Source organism: Heloderma suspectum, chromosome 4, assembly GCF_057233095.1.
Source record: "Heloderma suspectum isolate Gila_16-S chromosome 4, 16-S_ref, whole genome shotgun sequence".
NCBI classification, from domain to species: domain Eukaryota; kingdom Metazoa; phylum Chordata; class Lepidosauria; order Squamata; family Helodermatidae; genus Heloderma; species Heloderma suspectum.
In genome coordinates this window covers 67,891,182-67,913,157 of record NC_139461.1, presented here as the reverse complement: position 1 = coordinate 67,913,157, position 21,976 = coordinate 67,891,182, and the positions used below count along the sequence as shown (strand labels likewise).

Below are 21,976 nucleotides of genomic sequence, written 5' to 3'. Positions count from 1 at the left end.
AGAGCAATATGCCAAGCAGCCTGCCTTGTGCCCCCTAATCTAGCCTGCTGCCTTCAGGTGTGGTGGGAGTATATACTGTCCCCTCACCAGTAATAAAGAAAGATTCAACTGCCAGTTCAGTCAGCCTCTGAACATGGAATGAATGCATCTTCAATTCAAGGAACTGTCTTAGGCCAGCCCTGCATTCTCCCCATGTTATTGTCAGTTGTTTCTTTTCCTTTGACTGGTCAAGCTTAGGGAAAACCAGTTCAGCTGAAGCCAAATGTTCATAATACTGATCACATACTGACTTTTGATATCAAAATCCTACACCTCTTCCCTGAGAGGTTTTGCAGCTTTAAGACAAAAACAGATAGAGGTAACTGGATTTTTCATTAAATAAATGCACAAACAGCATGCACGTATTTATTGTAAAAGGTGGGCAGTCCATCTGAAGCATGGAACGAGGGGTAAAACTGCCAACTAACTCCACATTCAAAGTTGCAGCAAGTATATCTGTCTATCACTTGCAACACAAAGAGGCCAAGAGATCGGGTTCTCTTTATGAGAGGGAAAGAGCATAGTAACCGCTGTTTTTAGGCGCATATCTCAACTTTCTGCAGCTGAAACATAGTAGCTCATGGGGCCAGACTCTTACCTGTGTCTGCTTTTTTGGTCTTTTGAAAAACTGTAACAGACAGCAAACATTTAGCTTATTTTCTATGTATTGCAGCTGACTTAACTGAGCTGTGACAAAAGTGAGCAAATGAAGCAGCTAGTTTGAACAGCTACTGTGGTTTCCCTTGTGATGAATAGCTTCTGTTTTTATGGGAGAGTCAGCTCTCCATGTGATACAGCTTCTCTGTGTTCTAGAACTTGTTTTTTTTCCAGTGATCACTGGGTTTTAATGCTTTGAGCTGTCTAAACTTCTTTACACACTTGAAAGGAAAGATCAGATGAAAAGAAGAATCAGGATCTTCTGATTAAAAAGACAGAACATCAAGTCCATGGAACATATACATCAGTCCAAATATTAGCAAGCATACAGCCTGAGGTTTGAAATAAATTGCCATAACGAAGCAATTGAGAGGTTCCAATATCTGGTGGATCTTGCAGTCACGATCCTAAGAAATCACAGAAGCAATTTTGTAAAGGGGAACAAAACTACAAAACACACACACTTATCAACCTAACAGAGCAAAACTAACAAGCACTCCCATAGCATCCATGACAACTCTGACATCACTCACTAAACAAAGCTAGTCATATATCCCAGTAGGTAGATGCCTAGATGGAGATCCCATGTTGCCCTCTGCCCAGAAGAACTTGAGTCCTAGGGCCGATCTACATTGCGCCCGCCATCGCAATGAATTCAGTGTCCTGGCAGGTTAAACTCTCCCACATTATAATGTGATTATTCACACTCACCCATTTTCCCCGTTGCAGTGCTTCATTGAATGTGCAAGCTTGGTTCACAGTGAAGCACTGTACTGTTTTCCTGCTGTTTTCCTGCGCACGCTTGTCTGATCTCAGATGCTAGGTGGGGTCGGCCCCGTTCAGTAGTTAGATGGGCGACTGCCTGGGAATCAGGCTTCCTGCATTGAGCAGGGGGTTGTTGTATCCCTTCAAATGAGACTAAATTTTACCCCCTCCTATCCCCTGCTCCGGATGTTTTCTTTTTAATTAAGGCATTATCCTCGCAGAATTGGGGCTTCTCTGCGATGTTTTTTTTTTTTTTTTCTAATTCAGGCATGATCTTCGAGGATTCGAATTTGTGAAGCTTCATAACTTCGAATCTTCGAAGATCATGCCTCAATTAGGGGGGAAAAAATCATGGAGAAGCCCCGATTCTGCGAGGGTAACATCTTAATTAAAAAAAACACACATCTGGAGTGGGGGATAGGAGGGAGTAAAAATTAATCTCATTTGAAAGGATACAACAACCCCCTGCTCAGTGCAGGAAGCCTGATTCCCAGGAGGTCTCCCATCCAAGCACTGACCGGGACTGACTCTGCTTAGCTTCCAAGATCAGACAAGCATGCACACATCCAGCCCTTTGCTTGTTGCTGAGGAAACGGGGGCTGCTGAGGAAGCTATGCAATCGGTAGCCAGAAGAAGACATGGGGCAGTTAGGGATGTACGAAACACCTACCTGGCTCTGTGCCGGGCAATCCGCAGTGGGGGGGAGGTGCTCCATCCCTCCCCCTGGAATCCTCGATGGGAGGGGAGGCACTCCGTCCCTCCCCCCAGAATCCTGCCTGGCCGGCTCTGCTCCGTGGCCAAGCCACAGAGCCGCCGGCTGGCTCCGGCAGCCCACAGCCGGACATCCGGCTGCTGGGGAGCCCTGCAGGGACGCAAATGTCGGCTGTCGTAGCCGCCGCCACTTGCGTCCCTGTATTGAGCCATGATAGGCTATGTAAATATTTACGTAGCCTATCACAGCAGGGGGGAAAACCCCAGCGTATGCAAATGGCGGTAGCCACCGCCATTTGCATACGCTGGGGTTTCCCCCCCTGCCATGATAGGCTACGTAAATACTTACATAGCCTATCACAGCCTCCACAGGGATGCAAATGGTGTCCCTGCGTTAGCTGTGATAGGCTAAGTATTTACATAGCCTATCACGGCTATGAAGAGGAGGAAGCGAATGGCAGCTGCAGGACGGCCGCCATTCACAAAGCAGCATGGATGGGAGCAGGTAAGTGCTCTGTTTCACATGCCTTTTGTGGGGTGAGGGCAGCGGGGACTTTGTCCCATGCACCTTTCGTGGGGTGGGGGGGCAGGGGCTTCGTTCCACGATGGATTTCGGGGGGCCGGATGCACTGGCATTTGTCATCACCGAGATCCGTCACGGAATTCTCTGACATCCCTAGGGGCAGTCGAGAGCTGTGATTGGAGAGGAGCGAAATGCAAACACCGCTGCATATGGACAGGCAGGGGAGGGGACTACAACTGGATACGGTAGTGAAGGCAGAAAATCAGAGCACATTTTGGGTAAATACCGGGATATTAGGGTATTGAAAGTGGTAACACGGAAGTGGGAAATTCCAGTTCCAATTCAAGGAGGCTACTGCGTAGTGTGAAAGGTGGGCAGTGAAACCTCATTCGAAGCAAAAAAAGGTGGTAAGTGTAGATCCAGCCCTACTGTGGGTTAAATCCAATTGTGCCCTTCCATTCACAGAATCATAGAACAGTAGGGTTGGAAGGGGTCTCCAAGACCATCGAGTCCAACCCCCTGCTCAATGCAGGAATCCAAGTCCTGCATTCGCAAAAGGGCTTTTGATCCAGTGGATGTCTCCTCTAATGGAAGAGGAGGGTAGGTGATTTTTGCTGACTCGCCCTTCCCCTTGCCGTCCCCACCTCCCCCAATGCTGCACCAGAGGGATGGGGCCCCACCTGAATAGCGCGAAAAGTGACAGAGAGGGGCACAGGATGAAGTGGAAATGGCAAAATCACCTTCCCTTTTCTTGTGTTAGCAAAGGCTTCCACTTAGACTCTTCTGCAAATGGAAGGGCTCCTTCTGTTCATGGATACTACTCAATGCTTTCACACATACAGTGATCAGAACACAGTCCGTTTCCATTTGTGTCTATGTAAGCCAAACAAGTACTTTGGAAGGAAGAGGGACATATGCACAAAAATAAATGGAAGCTCATGGGAGGTAGTAACAAGCTCATGGGAGGTAGTAACCAGGAGTTGCCTGGCAGCTCAGTGAGAAAGGGCAGTGCAACACACACACACACACAGTAATAGAGATGTGAGTTTGAGCTGTACACTGGAGTAATGCTGAAGTGACCACCACAAGGCAAAGCTCACCTTTTGGGGTGTTCTACAATAATTGACCTTCCACAAAAAAAGAAAAAAGGCCAAACTAAAAGTAGGAGATTAGCCTTCAGAAAGTCTGGCTAACGAAGCAAGCACATTTGAGGAACTGTTTCAGAGAGAGGTGACAAAGAATAAAGTTACAGAAATGGCTGTCAAATCAAAAGAAAAAACTGGGTGGCAGCCACCTGGAAGTGGAAATATGACAGAGTTGAACTATTCACTAAAAACTGGGTAACTTTTGGTTAAGCAGCTGTCACTAAAATCCACCTCTTCTCCAGAAGACTGGAGTGTGGCCAGTCCAGCACTAATTACATGGCAGCAAGGGGCGGGGGAAGGTGAACAAAGGCAGGTGGTGAGCAGGTGGATGGGCTGGCTATGGCCACTGAACAGGAAACAAATCATTTTTCTTGAGACCATTCTGGTTTTCTGTCTAGTGACAAGTTGCTCAGACAGAAAACCAGGCCAGGTTGTGAGGATTAAATAGGATCAGGCTGAAACCCCATTGCCCTTTGTATCACCTAACAACCACTGCAATAACAAGTGGAAGTCCTTCCTTCTGGCCAGCTGCACTGGACAGGCATGGAGACTCCCGCTTCTGTTGAGCAGCTATGTTGGTCAGACACACACTCTTCGGGGTATATTCAATGTTAGTCCTACTTAGAGTTAGGAATGTATGAAACGACTCACCTGTTTCGTTTCATGACATCCGTGGTGGGGGGGAGACCCTCTGTCCCTCCCCCTGAAATCCTCACCGGCCAACTCCACTCTGCGGCAACTCCGCAGAGCTGCCGGCCGGCCGGGGCTGCCTGCAGCAACATCTGGCCGTTGCTGGGCTGTGCAGGGACGCAAATGGGGGCTGCCATAGCCACCGCCATTTGTGTTCCCTTTTTTTTTGCCATGATAGGCTACATAAATATTTACATAGCCTATCACGGCAAAAAAAAGGGAACGCAAATGGTGGTGGCTATGGCGGCCGCCATTTGCATTCCCTTTTTTTTCCCCGTGATAGGCTACGTAAATATTTATGTAGCCTATCATGGCCTCTGCAGGGATGCAAATGGCATCCCTGTGTTAGCCGTGATAGGCTACATAAGTATTTACATAGCCTATTACGGCAAAAATCATTAAGTGAATGGCGGATGCAGACACGGACACCATTCGCAAAATAGTGCGAACAGCACCAGGTAGGTGCTCCGTTTCGCGTGACTTTCACAGGGTGGTGGGGCGGGGGGGGGTTCATTCCACCATGGATTTCGGGGGGCCGAATGCCAGTGCACTCACTGTGATCCATGGTGGAATTCTCTGCCATCCCTACTTTGAGTAGACCCATTAAAAATAATAGGGCTTAAGTTACATTAACATTGGATGCACCCCTATGGCCTGGCTGTCAAAGCATCAGCTTGAAACCTGTAAACGCCTTATAGAGGTAAGGAGCCAAAAGAGGAAAAAAGAAGATCCCCAAAGTCATCTGACTGGTCATTATTTGAAAAAGCATGCTAGGCTCGATGAAACTTTGGTCAGATCCACCTATTAATTGCATATGTTCTTAAGAATTTAGACAACTGTTTCCCAATGAGCAGTGCCTTTATATTATTATGTGGTCAGAATGAAGAAAAATCACATCATCTGAAATTATAACAGTGGAACTCTGCAGCTAATATTCATTCAATAAGCCATGAAAAGTTACGGTGAGATGAGACATATTTTCATCTTCCCAAGATACAGATAAGGGCTCAGAAATGAGCATGGCCTCACCATAGCATGTGCAATTATATTTGTTTGTTTAAAGGGGTTTTTACCCCACTTTTCAGCCAAAAATGTTCCCAGAGCAGCTTGCAAATGGAAATCCTTGAAGTGCCAGTTAGCTTGTCCTAGCTGGTTCTATCTATGCCCTGAATTCTCTGTCTGATTAAAGATACAGCTTGACTTAGGGATGTCAGAGAATTCCGCAATGGATGGATCTCAGTGAGACCGAATGCCAGTGCATTCAGCCCCCTGAAATCCGTCGTGGAATGAAGCCCCCCGCCCCCCACCCTGTGAAAGGTGCACGAAACGGAGCACTTGCTCCCATCCACACTGCTTTACAAATGGCGGCCGTCCTGCAGCCGCCATTCGCTTCCTCCTCTTCATAGCCATGATAGGCTACGTAAATACTTACGTAGCCTATCACAACTAATGCAGGGACACCATTTGCGACCCTGCGGAGGCCGTGATAGTCTACGTAAGTATTTATGTAGCCTATCATTGCAGGGGGAAAAAACCCAGTGTACGCAAATGGTGGTAGCCACCGCCATTTGCATACGCTGGGTTTTTTCCCCCCTGCTGTGATAGGCTACGTACGTATTTACGTAGCCTATCACAGCAGGGGAGGAAAAAACCCAGTGTATGCAAATGGCAGCGGCTACCGCCATTTGGATACGCTAGGGTTTTTTCCCCCTGCCGTGATAGGCTACATAAATATTTACGTAGCCTATCACAGCTAAGTACAGGGACACAAATGGTGGCGGCTATGACAGCCACCATTTGCATCCCTGCAGGGCTGCCCAGCGGCTGGATGTCCGGCTGCGGGTGGCCGGAGCCGGCCGACGGCTCCGCGGCTTGGCCGCAGAGCGGAGCCGGCCAGGCAGGATTCCGGGGGGGAGGACAGAATTGCCTCCCCCCCATCAAGGATTCTGGGGGGAGGGATGGAGCGCCTCCCCCCCACCGCGGAAACAGAACGGAATGGAAGTTCCATCCATCCCTAGCTTCACTTTACACCACTGTAAGCAAAAAGGCTGGTGAAAGACCAAGTGTATGTAATAAACGAAGAATACGTTCTCCCCAGGGAGATTCATAAGAATCTATTAGATAGGCATATACACTGACTGAATCACTCAAACAATGATGCAGCCAGTAACATAGCATCTGCTTCCTTGCAATGCTTCCTATTGTACACAATCCTGATTCCAAATTTAAAGCGGCTCCTACTACACATCTTGGGAGTCCCCAGAATTTCCTTTAAAAGCATGTCTGTAGTTTTTCATAGCAATTGTTTGTAGTCTTGGCACAGTCCTATCAGGATGGCCATGAGCCTCCAAACTCTGAAGCTTATGGCCATCCGATGCAGAGTGGGAGGAGCGGCAGAGGCAATCTTCACCTCCACACTCTTCCCACTGTGCATTTTGGCTTTTTCGCCTGTCTAGCTATGGAGTGCATCGGAGCAGGAGGGAAGGAGGCTAGGGAACCCTGGGGATATGTCATAAACTGGCCTCACCAGTACCCTCCCCTCCACCCCCACCAACACACTCCCTTTCCCTCCACTCCAAGATCACTTTTGTAAGCTCGGAGAGGCAGCCTGCATGGTTCCCTCCACACTGGTGGGAATGGGGAAAGGACGGGGAGCTCGGATCCCTGGTTCCAAGGTTGAAGCACTGACTCCAACCTTGGATCCAGGTATCCCAACTATCCTATAGTCCCCCATACTCTGTCTAGGGGCAATAGGATTGCTCCCTCACTATACCAAATTGATGTTCCATATAAAACCTGGGTAATCACCTTGGCCTGGAATGTAATACACCTGGAGAATAACTTGCCTCCTTTAGCATAATAAAAACAAAGAACGGCACTCAAACAATGATCAACTGTAAGTAACTAACATTCCTATGAGTAGCCCATTTTAGGGATGATTTGAAAGACAAGTATTTATATCACCAAACTTGCTCAATATCCTATCCATTTATATTTAGGTTTTTCTTTGAAAAAAAATCATCACCTTGGTTTTCTCATAGTTTCACAGTATCAATTTCACAGTATTGCACATTTTTTCCCAGTGAACATGTTAAAACTAATATTGATTGAGATCATAAAACCTCATCATCTACATACAATAGTAGTGAAATTTTCTGAGATGCCAACCTGGGGGACTGAGATTCAAATACAGCAAGAAATATAGGCAGATGTGAGAGAGATAAATTAAAAGGCAAAGAGGCAAGAGTGCAACCCTGCCCAGCCTAACTCCTTTAGTAGTTGGAATAATGTTCAAAGGGGGGGCTGCCGGACTACAATGTACCTGCACAGTAGAGCAATGGTAAAGTTTCCCTCCCGATTTATAAGATACAGTATGTAATTTATCCCAAAATATTTGATGAGATATGGAATCAAAAGGCCATCTTAAATCCACAAAAGCTTCAAACAGCTCCCTGCTGGCCCAGTTTGCACGTAACAATAACCCATGGGTGATTTAAACTATGGGTTATCGGGGTCAGGCATGAGCAAGCCACATCCACTTTGCTAAACAACCCAAGACCTCGGTTATTAGTCATGATGTCTGAACCTGGCACTCTGGGTTATTGAGGGTTAAACAACCCAGAATGTAAATCCATGGTTTGTTTTAGGTTAAAATTCTGAGGTTTTAAACCCTCAACAACCCAGAGTGCCAGGTTTGGAAGTCACAACTAAAAACCCAGGAATGGGGTATTCCTGAGTCATTTAGCAAAGCAGAAGTGGCAAACAGGCAGGAGGCATTACATGCAAACCAAGCCATTGTTAAACCTTGAATACTTCTCTGTAAGATGTAATGAAGTCAAGCAATTATCCACAGCAGAATATCTAGCTTTAAATCCAATTTATTCATCTCCAATCACCTTAGAAATTATATTTATATATATATATATGCAAATTTTATGCAAATCTGTATCCTCTTTTGTTCTCTTTTTTGTGCGGTATTTCCTCTTTTTTTGCAACGTGTGACTACCTTATGCTATGTAGAGGATTGCTGGCTAAGATTGTACTCCAATACACAATTACCTGGTTGTGTTACAAAGTCTGAATGTAATGTGTATTGTTGACAAGAATTTATTGTATTTTATGTGAATGTTATTCATTATAATCTGTATGTGCTAATTGTAAGCGCAGAGTGATTAGTTCTTTATATGCTATGAGCAAGCTTTAATAGCAAATTGTGTTTCTTAGAACTGGGTTATCAAATTTCGTGTAGATAACACAGATATATTTTTGATTTGGCAATGAAGTATGGATGCCTTGGATGAGTTTCACAAATGTGTAAATATTAGAACAGAGAATACCAAATTTGAGATGACCCAGTACTACCACAATATCCACTCCTTAGATATTACTGTGAAAAGAGGAGGGAGGATTAGGCACTACTCTTTTTAGAAAAAAGTACAGATCGGAACAAACTTCTCAGATATCGGTATTTGGTAAAAGATATAGTTGGATGCAAAGAAAAACCCTATGTGGCTTGTAAAAGAGCTAGGAATATATGGGACTGGGTGGTCAGGAGTGATAGATCAGAAAAGATTTTTTTAAATGACAGACAACTTCTCTTGCCAGGATTGAGGCCTCCAGTAGGAAATTTTCCTTGTGGTCACTGTAAATATTTTGAGTACTGTTTGAGATTAAAATATTTTGCAAAACCCATAGATGGGAAAGAATATACACTGAGAGATTTCACAACATGTAATAGTAAGTTTGTGGTGTGTGTTATACTTTGTCCCTGTAACAAATAATATATAGGAAAACTACAAGGAGTCCTGAGATCAGAATAGGAGAACGTATCAGTAATACCAAACTTGGAATTGTGGGAGCACCATTTTTTCAACACCAGAATAGAATAGAATAGAATAGAATAGAATAGAATAGAATAGGAGAATCCACTAAAATAAGAGACCTTTCATTGTGGGCATTAGAGACAATAAGGACAAGCACAGGCAGAATTCTTTTAGAAAGGGAAACCAGGTAGATTTTGAGGCAGAATACAGTTACTCCTTCCTTTTGGAGTTAATGAGTCTCTCAGCCTTGCAGCACTTCTTTGAAATACAGCTGTTTCTAATTAGGGCCCAATCTACACAGAGATTTGAGGGGTGCACAGACAGTGCCAAGGACTCCTCCTGCCTCTTCTGGGTGTCAAGGAAGCCCTTGACAGCTGGTGGGGGCAGGGTAGGCCTTGGCTCCCCAAGCGCCCTAGCCCTTTCCTCCTTGGGGCATGTGCAGCACCAAGGACTCTGACAGTCAAGCCCTTGTGCACATAAAGCACAAGGGCTTGACTGCCGAGTCCTTGGCGCACAGAGGAGGGGTTGCTCTCTTGGCTCGGGGTGAGCAGGGAGGCTTGTTGAGTGGGTCCCAGCCATGCGAGCTGGCCTGTGCCTTGGATGGAGGTCAGTCTGTCCATCCCTATTTAAAACCAGATTTATAACATTTTGAATTTGCTCCTCCTGTGGCACATGTTGCTAGCTAATGTGGCTTATACCTGGGGAAAAACTGCTATCACTGGGAGAAAGCGCATTATTTTGTGCATATTTGGGTGGAATCCCATGACAGAACAACACGTCATCAACCAGTTTCCTTCCTTCCTTCCTTCCTTCCTTCCTTCCTTCCTTCCTTCCCATTTTTGTTTTTGTTTTTGTTTTACATTCATTAAGCTTGGTGCAAAAGAGTGGAGTGTTTTTTTTAAGTCATCCCAAAAGCAATGTGCTGATATTCTCAGGAGTAAGCCTCATTGAAGAGGATGCTATTTACCTCTGAGCAGGCATGGTTATATGTGCTGGCTAGTTGTTCCTGAAGCAAAGAAATAAAAAGGACAAAGGAGAGAACATATCTCATTCATTAAGTTTATTGGAAGGTGCGCAGGAACACCTTAACAAATAAACAAACATAACCCGATGGTCAGCGGAGGGTGAAGCCAAGGGTTAACTTCTTCCATTCCTGTTGGGTCTACCCTTAGCTGACACACCTTTCCCTTCCTCCTCACAGCGCTGAAGCTACTCCTACTCTCCTTGGAGTAGTACCACAAGTTTAGGACACACTGAGTCCCAAAATGCATGGAAGTCACGGTAACTGGAAAATCTGCCACAAAGGACTTTGCAAAAATGTCCTTTGGGCAAAAGAACTTGCTGCGGGTGGGTTGGTTAGTTCTTGGAAGTGAAAAGCTCTTTATTCCATGAGGGATGGGCCTTCACAAGGGTGCTTCTGTTGTTAGCTGTAAGCCTGGATGTGTTAGGGAGGGGCCCTCCTGGGGTTATGGGCAGGAACTATGACTGAGACTGGTTTAGCCAACCTACATAGATATATGCTTAAGATATACAGCTAGAGCTAATGTTGGGTAGAATGTTATAAATAATAAGATGGCTTGGTTAAGCAGAGAGATCCTGGGAGGTTGAGAAGCCTATCCAACGTGGTTACCTATGCTCTGCCAACCATGCCTGCCAGATAGGTAAATTTGTTATTCAGTCGTTAAGTCATGTCTGACTCTTCGTGACCCCATGGACCATAGCACACCAGGCGTTAAGTCGTGTCCGACTCTTCATGAACCATGGACTATAGCACGCCAGGCCTTCCTGTCCTCCGCTCTCTCCTGGAGTGTGCTAAAGTTCATATTCATTGCATCGGTGATGCTGTCTAGCCATCTCATCCTCTGCCGTCCCCTTCTCCTTTTGCCTTCAATCTTTCCCAGCATCAGGGTCTTTTCCAGGGAGTTTTCTCTTCACATTAGGTGGCCAAAATATTTGAGCTTCAGCCTCAGTATCTGTCCTTCCAATGAGCAGTCAGGGTTGATTTCCTTTAAGATTTACTGATTTGACCTCCTTGCAGTCCAGGGGTCTCGTAAGAGTCTTCTCCAGCACCACAGTTTGAAAGCATCAATTCTTCGGCGCTCAGCCTTCCTTATAGTCCAGCTCTCAATTATGAATATTTTGTTGGCTGAGAGGACTAGAACTTTAATTTTAATAAGAAATATGCTAGCCACTATTTCTGTTACGGTTCCAGTCATCTAGATGACTAGATGTGTTTTGCTTATTTCATCACTGCAAAGTTTTGTTATTCTCTAATACTGTTTGAGCAATAAATATATATTTTGCGATTCCATTTTGTGCTATCTAGCTTGAGAGATGCTTCAGGGACCACAACCCATAAAATAATCCTTAAAGCCCAGACCATGCAGCTGGAATTCATAAATCTGTTGATGAGTGGAATCTATCCATATACCTGCAGTTTTCTCTCTTACCTGAACAGGTGTGTCACAGACACACTGTTCAGGCAATGGAAACAAGCTAGTTGGATGGAGCAGAAAATTGATTCACCTGCTTGACCATTGGGATGGCTCATTAAGCTCAATGACAATGATATCTTAGCAGGAATGTATACGATTGTGCTTTAAGGCTCCAGTTCTATACCTACTTACCTTGGAGTAAGTCCCATTGAACTCAGTGGGGTCTACATCTGAGTAGACATGCATATGATTGTACTATAAAGGTTTATGAACCATTTCGATCAGTTGAGTTGCAGACAGTTCCTCCATACCTGTATGACTAAGTCATTTTCCTGGCCCAGAGCATAGTCTGAAGGCACATGAGCCAGCCACCTTGCTGAAGCTCAGCAGGTATGGGTCTGGTCAGTGCTTGGAGGACAGACTACTTGGGAACCACATGGAGCCACCTTGAGTTCAATGATGGAAGGAAGGTGGGATATAAATGTAATAAATAAATAATTTGATGTCCATGGCAAAGAACTTTGATTCCAAACTAAAATGTCAATTTATGAAAAAATGTACACATTGTGCAAATCAAACCAAGCCTGAAAATTAAGTAAATCTGTGCCTTGTTTCATTAGAATCAATGAATCCTGTTAGTCACAGAATCTGGCTTTTCTAATTGTAGAATCTGGTATGCTGAAAGTTTTGCAAGCCAAGCCTCTTGGCTATAAACATTTTGGATCTAAGAGTTATTGTTTCTTGTATCTTCATTGCATAACAAAACAAAATGGGTTGTCTTTTAATAAAAAAGACCCCCCCCCCAGCTACAGATTAATCTTTTTCCACTCAATGGGTGGTTTTGAACTGTTGTCTTCTCAGGTTTGAGTTCTGTTGCAATCATTTTATTTATTTATTTATTACATTTATATCCCGCCTTTTTTCCTCCTTACGGAACCCAAGGCAGTGTACATAATCTTCCTCCTCTCCATTTTATCCTCACAACAACAGCCCTGTGAGGTAGGTTGATCTGAGAATCAGTGACTGGCCCAAAGTCACCCAGTGAGCTTCATGGCTGAGTGGGGACTAGAACCCAGATCTCCCGAGTCCCAGTCCAACACTCTAGCCACTACACCACACTGGCTCTCCATTTGCATGTTACCCCAGCCTTTGATTACAACAGTACAGAAAAGCCCAGCTAAGCCTCATTCTGAAGTCTCCTGCTGCTTTCTGTTGTGAGTTCTGAAAAGAAAAAGCAATACATTTTTGTTTGGCAGAAGAGCAGAAAAGCGGTTCTAAGATAAGATCGCCACAAATGTGGGAATACTTGTGGAATCGAAAAGAGTCACATGATTAAACCAAATGAAGTCATTTTTCTTCCAAGGCTCACAGAAGAACAGTGGAGTCCTTTTTTTTCTTTTTTGATAAATTATAACTATATCAGTGAGCCCTCCCTTCCATTTAAGGTTGATCTTCTTACAGAAGCATAAATGGTATTTTGAGGCGGAATCTTATGCTGATGCTCATAAGCCTCCAAACTCAGAGGCTTACAAGCATCCAATGCAGAGTGGGAGGAACCGCTGCCCTCCTCCCACTCCTCCAACCTCAGATCCAGGAATCCAAAAAAACCTATGGTGCCTGAGAGGCTGTCAAGGGCCATAGGATCACGCCCTCCAGATCTTTTAAAGACCTGTGGAATTTCTTGTCCACCCTGCCACAAGGTGCTTATTGAAAGCATATGATGGGCAAGACATCCAAGAGAATGATTGCACTCTCTGCTTTCATGATGACAGCTTTTTGTTTTCTGATTTGGGACAAATGAGGATAAAATGGAGAGGAGGATCATGTATTGTCGCCTTGGGTTCTTTGGAGGAAAAAAAGCTTGATATAAATGTTAAATAAATAAATAAATGGGTTACAGGGCAAAGATTCCTGCAACAAAGATGTATAAGAAAAACTGGCAGTTACATAAATAACCAATCGTCTCTCTGGCAGCCTGTAGCCTCCTCAACTTCCAACCCAGGGGAAGACATCAAGAGGTAACTCCTCACATAGTGCTTTTCAGATCAGGAAGTGCAGGCAATCTTGGAGACTGCAGAGTAATGGAGAAATGTGTAATAGAAAGAAAAACACACAGTGCCCTTGACCATTTCACAGTGATTAGGTAAAGTAAAAAATAAAACACTCAAAGAAATGCCAAATAAATTATAAAATGTCCTGTGAATGAGGCAGAAAAATTGAAGCCTCCTTCATGGAGTTAAAAAAAAAACTTTCAGGAAATTGGAGGTCAAATTTTGGCATAGCACTAGCTCCACCTCTTTCCTGAAGCTGGACACAACAACCCCTGCCCCCCACTGCAGGACTTACAGGGAAGGAGTGAGTTTGGGCTTCTTCACACAGAGCTTTTATCCTGCTATTGAGATTGCTCACTCACAGAGGTTTGCGGGTCCTTTAGATGACATTGTTAACCTGCAGGGTGTCTCCTGCACTAAATGACCTTTATTCTATTTTCTAGAAGTTCGGAGATAACAAGCTATCAAATTACTGCACTTGAGTTCCGCTTGAGTTCTGTCTGTGAAAAGGAAAAGCTGTAATAAGAAGAGCTAGACCAATGAAACATGTGGAAGACTCAGATAAAGGGGGAAAGGAGGGGGGAAAGGAGGGGGGAAAGGGGGGAGGAAGCCCATGTAAAGGGAGTCCGTTGTGATCCTGTATTTAAAACAGAAGCAGAAAGCCCCTTTTTAAATGTGGGATTTTGGGCTCGTGTAGAGATGGTCTCTATCAGCAGCACCTGCATTAGAGACAAGATGCATCCACAATCACCCCTCAGAAATTTAATGTTTGGAAGACCCTGGAGAAGATGCTTTACCCTAAGAATGTTAGCTAGAGCTGAGCCAAAATTTCTCAGAAGACATTTTTCTCCAAAAAGAACTGAGAATTTTCTTACCCCGCTAGAAATAAAAGGCCACTTTGTAGAACGTTCTCTAAGTTTTCTTCGTTATTTTTTTTGTGGTTGCTGCATTCCCTCCCCACCCCCACCCTCCATGTACTAGAATTATGCTAGGAATGGGGTATTGTGGAGGATACAAAACGGGGGCCAGGCTGCCAACACAGTTGATGCTGTTCCCACTTACAGTGGTACTGCACAACACACACACACCTTTAGGAGGAAGGGAATGAAAGAAGCTGTTCTACAAGCCTTGCCATTGGTGAGCCCTACCTGTGAGAAATTGTTGGAAAATTTCTCCTTCCCCTGGAGAAATTCAGTGAAATTGTGTACCCCCTCCCCCATTTCTATGCCCACAAATAGGGTGGAAAGTTTTGAGAAGCCATTTGAGCACAGCTAAAATTAATAACCATGCCCCCCCCACACACAGAGAGAGAACCTACATATTCCATCAATAAATAATCATGACGATTCTGATGTGTCGCTAAAGATAACGAATCCCCTTCAGATTTCTTTGTATGTATTCTAGTCTTACAAAAACAAGGTTTGGTTTATGAAGAGGAATAGATTAAAGCTGAAGGTCATTTGCCAAAAAAAAAAGGAAGGTGTATTTCCTTTATTTATTCACAAGTAGCCTGGTCTATCAAATATTGGTTGGTTCCTTCCTTCGAGGAGGAAATTAGGAGACAGTTGCACCTGCAATGCACTCTGCTGGCCCTGTTGCATCTGTACCTGACAGGAGGTATCAAGCTGTAGACAGGAAAATGGAAACAGATTTGTAGTTGTTTATGTAAGCAGCTTGACCTATTCATATTAGATTATATATAATATGAAAAGTATTAATAAATGTTTTGACAGATATGATATAGAGGCAGAGAAAAATGATTGTAGGTTTTTGAGACAGCCACTCTCTCAGTTCATGCTGGCAGGCAATCAACTCTTCTCTGCCCACTTCTAGTCCAGCACAGCTTATTAAGCAAGATGGTTTGGTGGAACAGATCCTAAACAATAAGGACTATGGGCACAATCCAGAGAAAGTTATGTGTGACTATAGCAATTTTATTATATTTGGGACACATTCTGGATTTCATTCAATGTTTGATCACATTCCCAGTAATTTTGGCACTGTAGTCCCTCTTTCAGCTTTGTTCTCTTAGTCTAGAGCCATAACAAATAGTTTTTATTTATATTCATGCTCCTTTTTCAATAACTGCTAAAGTTTGGATACGACTCTGTTTAATTTGAAATGCTGTTTTACTCAGTGTTTTGTAACTGGCATAGTGAGTTCCTTGCTTGTCATTTATCAATTCATAATTTATAAACCAATACAAAGCTTCCACAGACTACAAGTCCTTAACCGTTTCAGGCTAGACACCGGATATTTTACTTGTAAACACAAAGCTCTCATTGTCTGGAATCGTTTCAGCCACCCTAGAAAACCTATTTCAGTCAAAGGCCAGTTTGCGTTGTCTAAAACCAGCAGGAAAAGGTTAAAATGGTTTTTAAAATATATCAGTTACAAATATTAGTTTTCATCTTTTCAAATCAAATAAATCTCTTGGGTTAGATTCAGAACTAGACATACTTAGACTAGACCTATTGAAATCTGTGGAACGTTGGTGAGTCATGACAAGTCCTGTTGATTTCAGTGGGTCTACTCTAAGTATGACTACATGTAGATCCAACCCTTTATTTTTGTGCTCAAATGCAGGTGCAAATACCAGGGCCAGCTCAACGGTAGGCCTGGTTGGACACCAGCCAAGGGCCCGTGGCCCAGTGGGGGGCCCACTGTCAAGAACCCCCTGAACTTGCTCTTCATCTTTAGCATTGCAGACTGCTTGTTTACCTGCCACTTGCTTTGGTCCCGACAATGGTGGCGGTGAGAAGAAGGAACAAGAGATGCCACTGCCTGCTTGCTCACTGACTCTGCCTGTCAAGCAAGCAAGTGGTGGCAATAATGAGAAAGTGGCAGAGTTGCAATAGCAGTTGGTTACTATGACAGTGACAAGGTAGATTCACTGAGGGAGGGGGGCAACTGTGGGTGTCTTGCTCAAGGGCCTTCAAAAACCTGGAACTGGCAATGGTCATACCACTGGGTTTCCAGTTTGGAGAGCTTCCTTTCCTGCAGGGAGCATGAACACATCAGCAATCCAGTTGATAAAGAAGCACAGCAGGGGCAAGCAAGCACTGCCCACCCCTCTGACCCTCTCAACCTCACTGGAGCTATTTAACAGACCAAGAATATGAGAAGAGGAACTGCTGCTGCAGGGGGATAGATAAAAACACAAAGGCCCTTTATGCTTGGGCCTCTCATTCAGTCAAGGACCCTGGAAGTTGGGGAGTGGGGGGGAGGTCAAGGCAGTCTAATATTAAATTGAAAATTAGATTCCAAAGGATCCCGACTGTACTGAAAAAAATGTAGTTAATGAATATTATAGCACGGTAGAAGAAGCTCACTTTTCAGGGATCAACCTCTTCACTCTCAACCTCAACTCTGCCTCCCTTCCCCTTTCCACACACACTAGCTCTTCCCTGCACACTGACATAAGCTCTCACCTTGGTTCAGATTGGCTCCTCCAACCACAGCAAGCAAGACAATCCTAATAAATGGGTGGTATCTCTCCCTCTTATTTATCAAATAGCCTTGACTACAACAGCAGTCTTTTTTTTTAACCCAATTATCCCAACGAGGAGATCTCAGCTCCCCTGGCCAATGGGGTGGGGTGGGGGGGTTTTCTACAAGTCCTAGTGAAACTGAACAAGCACACACTTTCTGTTCTAGAGAAGGGACCATTTGTTTGGAATGTTGCTTGTTCTGCTCTAACACTGCTTCTGGTTGGCCCCATCAAATGTCAGAAGATCTAGAAAATCGTGCATAGATACAGGGAAATACATTTCTATAAATATCCTCAAACATGACCTATAATTTATTTAACGTCACTTTTTTTAATGCCATCCTACATCTCTCCCCGCCCCAGATATTCATAGGGAGACTCGGGGCAAATGGCAGTTCCTTGTAGGAGGGGGAAAGCATTTGGTCAGAAATCTCTGGAGCACCAATGGAGGCTGGTGCGTACTTTATCTGAGGTTTGAGGTAGCCGAAAGTTCTCTCTCTCTCTCTCTCTCTCTCTCTTTCTCTCTCTCTCTCCCCTTTAAAATAAGTGTACCACACTACTGTGAATGATGTTGGGCACTCTCTGTTGCTTCCCATCACCCACATGGCTTTGGAGAAACATGACACAATGTCTCATGCTGCTCCCAAGCCACTCCAGGAAGTGTGGCCACTTACTTCCTGCCAGCCACACTTCCTGGAGTGGCTTGGGAGCAATGTGACATCACGTGTTGTGACTCTATTCTAGGTGTAGGAGGCAGGAAGCAGAAGAGAGGTTCTTTTATTGTTGCACCTTCCAGACACCAATTCCCGCCTTCATCTATCCTGCCCACTCAGTGCTATCTGAAGCAGGCCGCTTCACCAGGCTACATCATTCATTCATTCATTCATTCATTTATATTTCTATACTGTCTTTCTGAAGCTAACCAAAACAGTTTACAAGCATTTCAGAAAATAAAAGCCATAATCAAATGAAAGCATAGCAGATAATTAAAAACAACCTTAAAAAGTGTAACAAGCATTTAAAAAGCCAAGTTAAAAAGATGCCTCTTGACCCACTTCCTGAATGCAGATACAGTGGAGACCAGTCACAGCTCCAGCAGGAGCACATTCCAGAGACTGGAAGCAACACAGGAGAAAACCCTTTCCTGTGTGTCTGACAAGCAGACTTTGGCAAGTGAAGTTGTCTTCAAAAAGGCCTCTCCAGTCTCCTGCTGACCTTCATATACCAAACAGGTTCATACCAAGATAGGTGGTTCCTTAGATTGCCAGGCCTTAAGCTATGTAGAGCTTTAGGTAACAATCCTATTCATGTTTAGATAGAAAAAAATGTCCTACAACTCCCAGCGTTCCCTAGCCAACATTTTTTTCTGTCTGAACATGTATAGGTTTGCACCCTTAAAAATTAAAACCAACAACTTGAATTGAGCCCAGAAAAAAATTGACAACCAGTGCAAATCTTTCAGTATTGGGGTGATGCTTCGGGATACTCTTCAAAGGTAGCCCCACATAGTGCGCATTGCAGTAGTCTTAACAGTGATGTAACCACAGCATGGATTAAGTGTTGCCAGATCAGTCTGGTTCAGGAATCAGTGTAGCTGGCGCACTAGATGTAGTTGGGCAAAGGCGCGTGTCTTCCACTACCTACATTATCCAGGGATAATTTAGGGTCCAGGAGCACTCCCAAGCTATGAACCTGATGTTTCATGGGGGAAAGGCAGAGTGGGCCCGCTGTCCACAACACGTGACAAGAGTTCATTTAACAACTTCCATGAGGATGTAACGCAAAGGAAAAGCTGTAGATGTGAGGCTAACAGGCTTTGACTGCAACAACATAAAGTTCACATGGGATGCAAATTGCCATTACAAGGAACTGAGAGGATTTAGCCTCTTCAAAGAGCAAGTGGATTATCTGTCTCCATCTGTCTATTTACCTAGTAAATTAGGCCTACAAATTAATGTTTGTAATGAAAGACATAATCAAGCATCAAAATGTACTCTTCCTTCACATTAGCTACTGTTACTTTACTTGATTTTACTTTCCTGTGCTCACACGCTCTACTCACTCTCTTTTATTCATTTGGGGGTGGGGGTGGGGACTTCATCAAAGCACACTGAAATTTTTAGGAACTGGCTCAGACTGATTAATTCTGCATCCTCTCAAACACTGGGCTGTGAAATGCGCAGGAACGGATTTCTATCCATCCTTTCTGCATATAATGCTTGGTTATACAAGCTGTGCTGTGTAGCAAATCACTTTCAAAGCCTGACAAACAATATGAAGCCAGTCTGTGGCAGAAAAGCCAGTTTGCAACAGAGGCATTGGATCATGTTGGTAATTGCCCGGAGAGCAAATGTCACTATATTGCCAAATTAAGACTGTGGGAAAGGATTTAAACAAAAACAAAAAAAACCTTACAAACTACAAACTATAAAAAACAACAACATTGCCCTCCCCACCACGCCACCCCATGAGACAGATCTTTGGAACATATATGTGTTTCTATTGAAGACACAACTAATTTAGTACAGATGCAGAATTAACTGAATGTTGGTTCAAGAACTATAACTCTTGTAAATATCATTTACAAACTACGCCTTGGGTCAGATTCATAATTAGTCATACTTAGAGGAGAGCCATGGAAATCAATGGGACTTAAGTTAGTCATGACTAATTTAAGTCCCATTGATTTCTCAGTTTTTATCTGTTGCTCCTCACTTTAACTGGTTGTATTTTGATTTTATCTCTTATATATCCAGCTCTTGAAAGCTCTTACTATTTTTGTTCAATTTGGAACAATCTTTCCATAGCTCATCGAAATTATTTTTAAAACTTACAAACTGCAAATGAATATAAAACAACTCTACCCTTCTCCCTGCCACTTTGAAAGGGTCTGACAATCACAACAGTCCCATGGAGTGATGCAACCATGTGGAACTTCCATAAGAAATAACAATAATAATTTATTAATCACTATTCAATGTTCAGTCAAAAGTAGTGGCATAGTGGTAGATATTGAAGTGCAGCCCTTCATCATGACAGTCTCGAGAGCCACTCCCCAAAGAGAATCCAGAAATGCAGGCAGCTGTGTGGTGTGGATCCATATCAACAAACCAATTCTAGCCGTTTTCATCTCAACCAGGAGCAGCCCCTGTGGAGTAAAGCTAATGGGTCACTTGCCCATTCAAGACCAAGCCTCCACAAAATACACTGTATTTCAACAGGGAACAATATATTGTTGTTGGGGAAATTAATGCCCCCCTCCCCACAGCTACCGTGAGGATTGTGGCTAAACTCAGAGGGAACAAGGAATTCTGAGAGGCTGGAAGATGACATCACCATCCCTACTAAAAAAAAAGTGCCAGTACTGCAGCCCTGCGAGTCCTGGCTCAGCTACACCATTTGTTGAAAGAGCATTTCAGCATAAAAGTACCCAGCGGCTTGCTTAAAACCCAAGAAGCCATGTTTTGCATGAAGCATTAACTGTTTTAAAAAGGGAATTAGGAAAATTTGAGCCAAATTACAGTTGTCTATTAGTCATTGTTCCATTTATAAACATTTCACTGGAGAACCAGGTGCACTTTAACTACGGTCAAAGTTCACATAACTGGCATGCCATTTTGCCTAACAGAGGCAAAATTCTTGGTTTGATGACCTCTGGCTCAGGACAGCATGGTGATTCTCTTTTATCATCCTTTCCCTGCAGTGTAGTTTAGATAGATAGATAGATAGATAGATAGATAGATAGATAGATAGATAGAGATAGATATAACCACTTTGGCTGGTATTCAATATTAGTCCTACATAGAGTAGACCCATTGAAATTAATGGGACATAAGTTAGGCTAACATTGGATACAACCCTTAGTAACAATCTTAATTGTGAGCAGGATAGGGTACTTCAGTGATGCTATCGGGCAACCAATTAAATAAGTCACATTAAATCAAGGCTGGGCAACTCCCATCAGCCTTAGCCAGCTTAGCCAATGGTGAGTAATGACTGGAATTATGGCCACAAGTTGCTCACCCCTGCATTAAAGGATCTTTGGTATATGGTCCAAAGGTCTCTTTGTAATTCATGTTTTGGGTGCTCCTACGACTAGCTTATGGTAAGCTGATTCTCATCTTCTTCTTTCATTTGAGTTGGGCTTGATGACCAGAGAATATTATTTAGTTAGTTAGCTAGTTAGTTATTACATTTATATCCTGCCTTTTTTTCCTCCTTAAGGAACCCAAGGTGGCGTACATAATCCTCCTCTCCATTTTAGCCTCATAACTACAACCCTGTGAGGTAGGTTGGGCTGAGAGTCTGTGACTGGCCCAGAGTCACCCAGTGAGCTTCCATGGCTGAGTGGGGACTAGAACCCAGATCTCCCAACTCCCAGTCCAACACTCTAGACACTATGCCACATCTTACCCATTAGTACTTTTCGACTAAAAGTTCTAGTGGGTAAGATGAGGACGGGGTTGATCCTTGAGTTTCATTTCGAGATATTCATTTTGAGATATTAAAATGAATAATTATAATCTAAGACTTAAAACAGCTAAAAGGCCATTAAATCAGGGCAACCCTAAAACAATCAACTGCGTTATCAAGAATAAATTTTTCAAGAAATTTTGATGCTGCCAAAGCAAAGAGAGAGACCTTGTG

The 21,976-nt window shown here is 43.7% G+C and overlaps 1 protein-coding gene across 1 annotated transcript in view; it reads right to left on the bottom strand.

Moving 5' to 3' along the window:
- Nucleotides 1-2,365, bottom strand: part of LOC146346978 (uncharacterized) — a 45,655-nt gene extending 43,290 nt beyond the window's left edge. Inside the window, exon 1 of the mRNA XM_084848082.1 lies at nt 2,132-2,365. Within this exon, the coding sequence (XP_084704208.1) occupies nt 2,132-2,306 (175 nt within the window). The 5' untranslated portion in view covers nt 2,307-2,365. The remainder of the gene's footprint in view (nt 1-2,131) is intronic.
- Between the last annotated feature and the right edge of the window lie 19,611 nt (nt 2,366-21,976).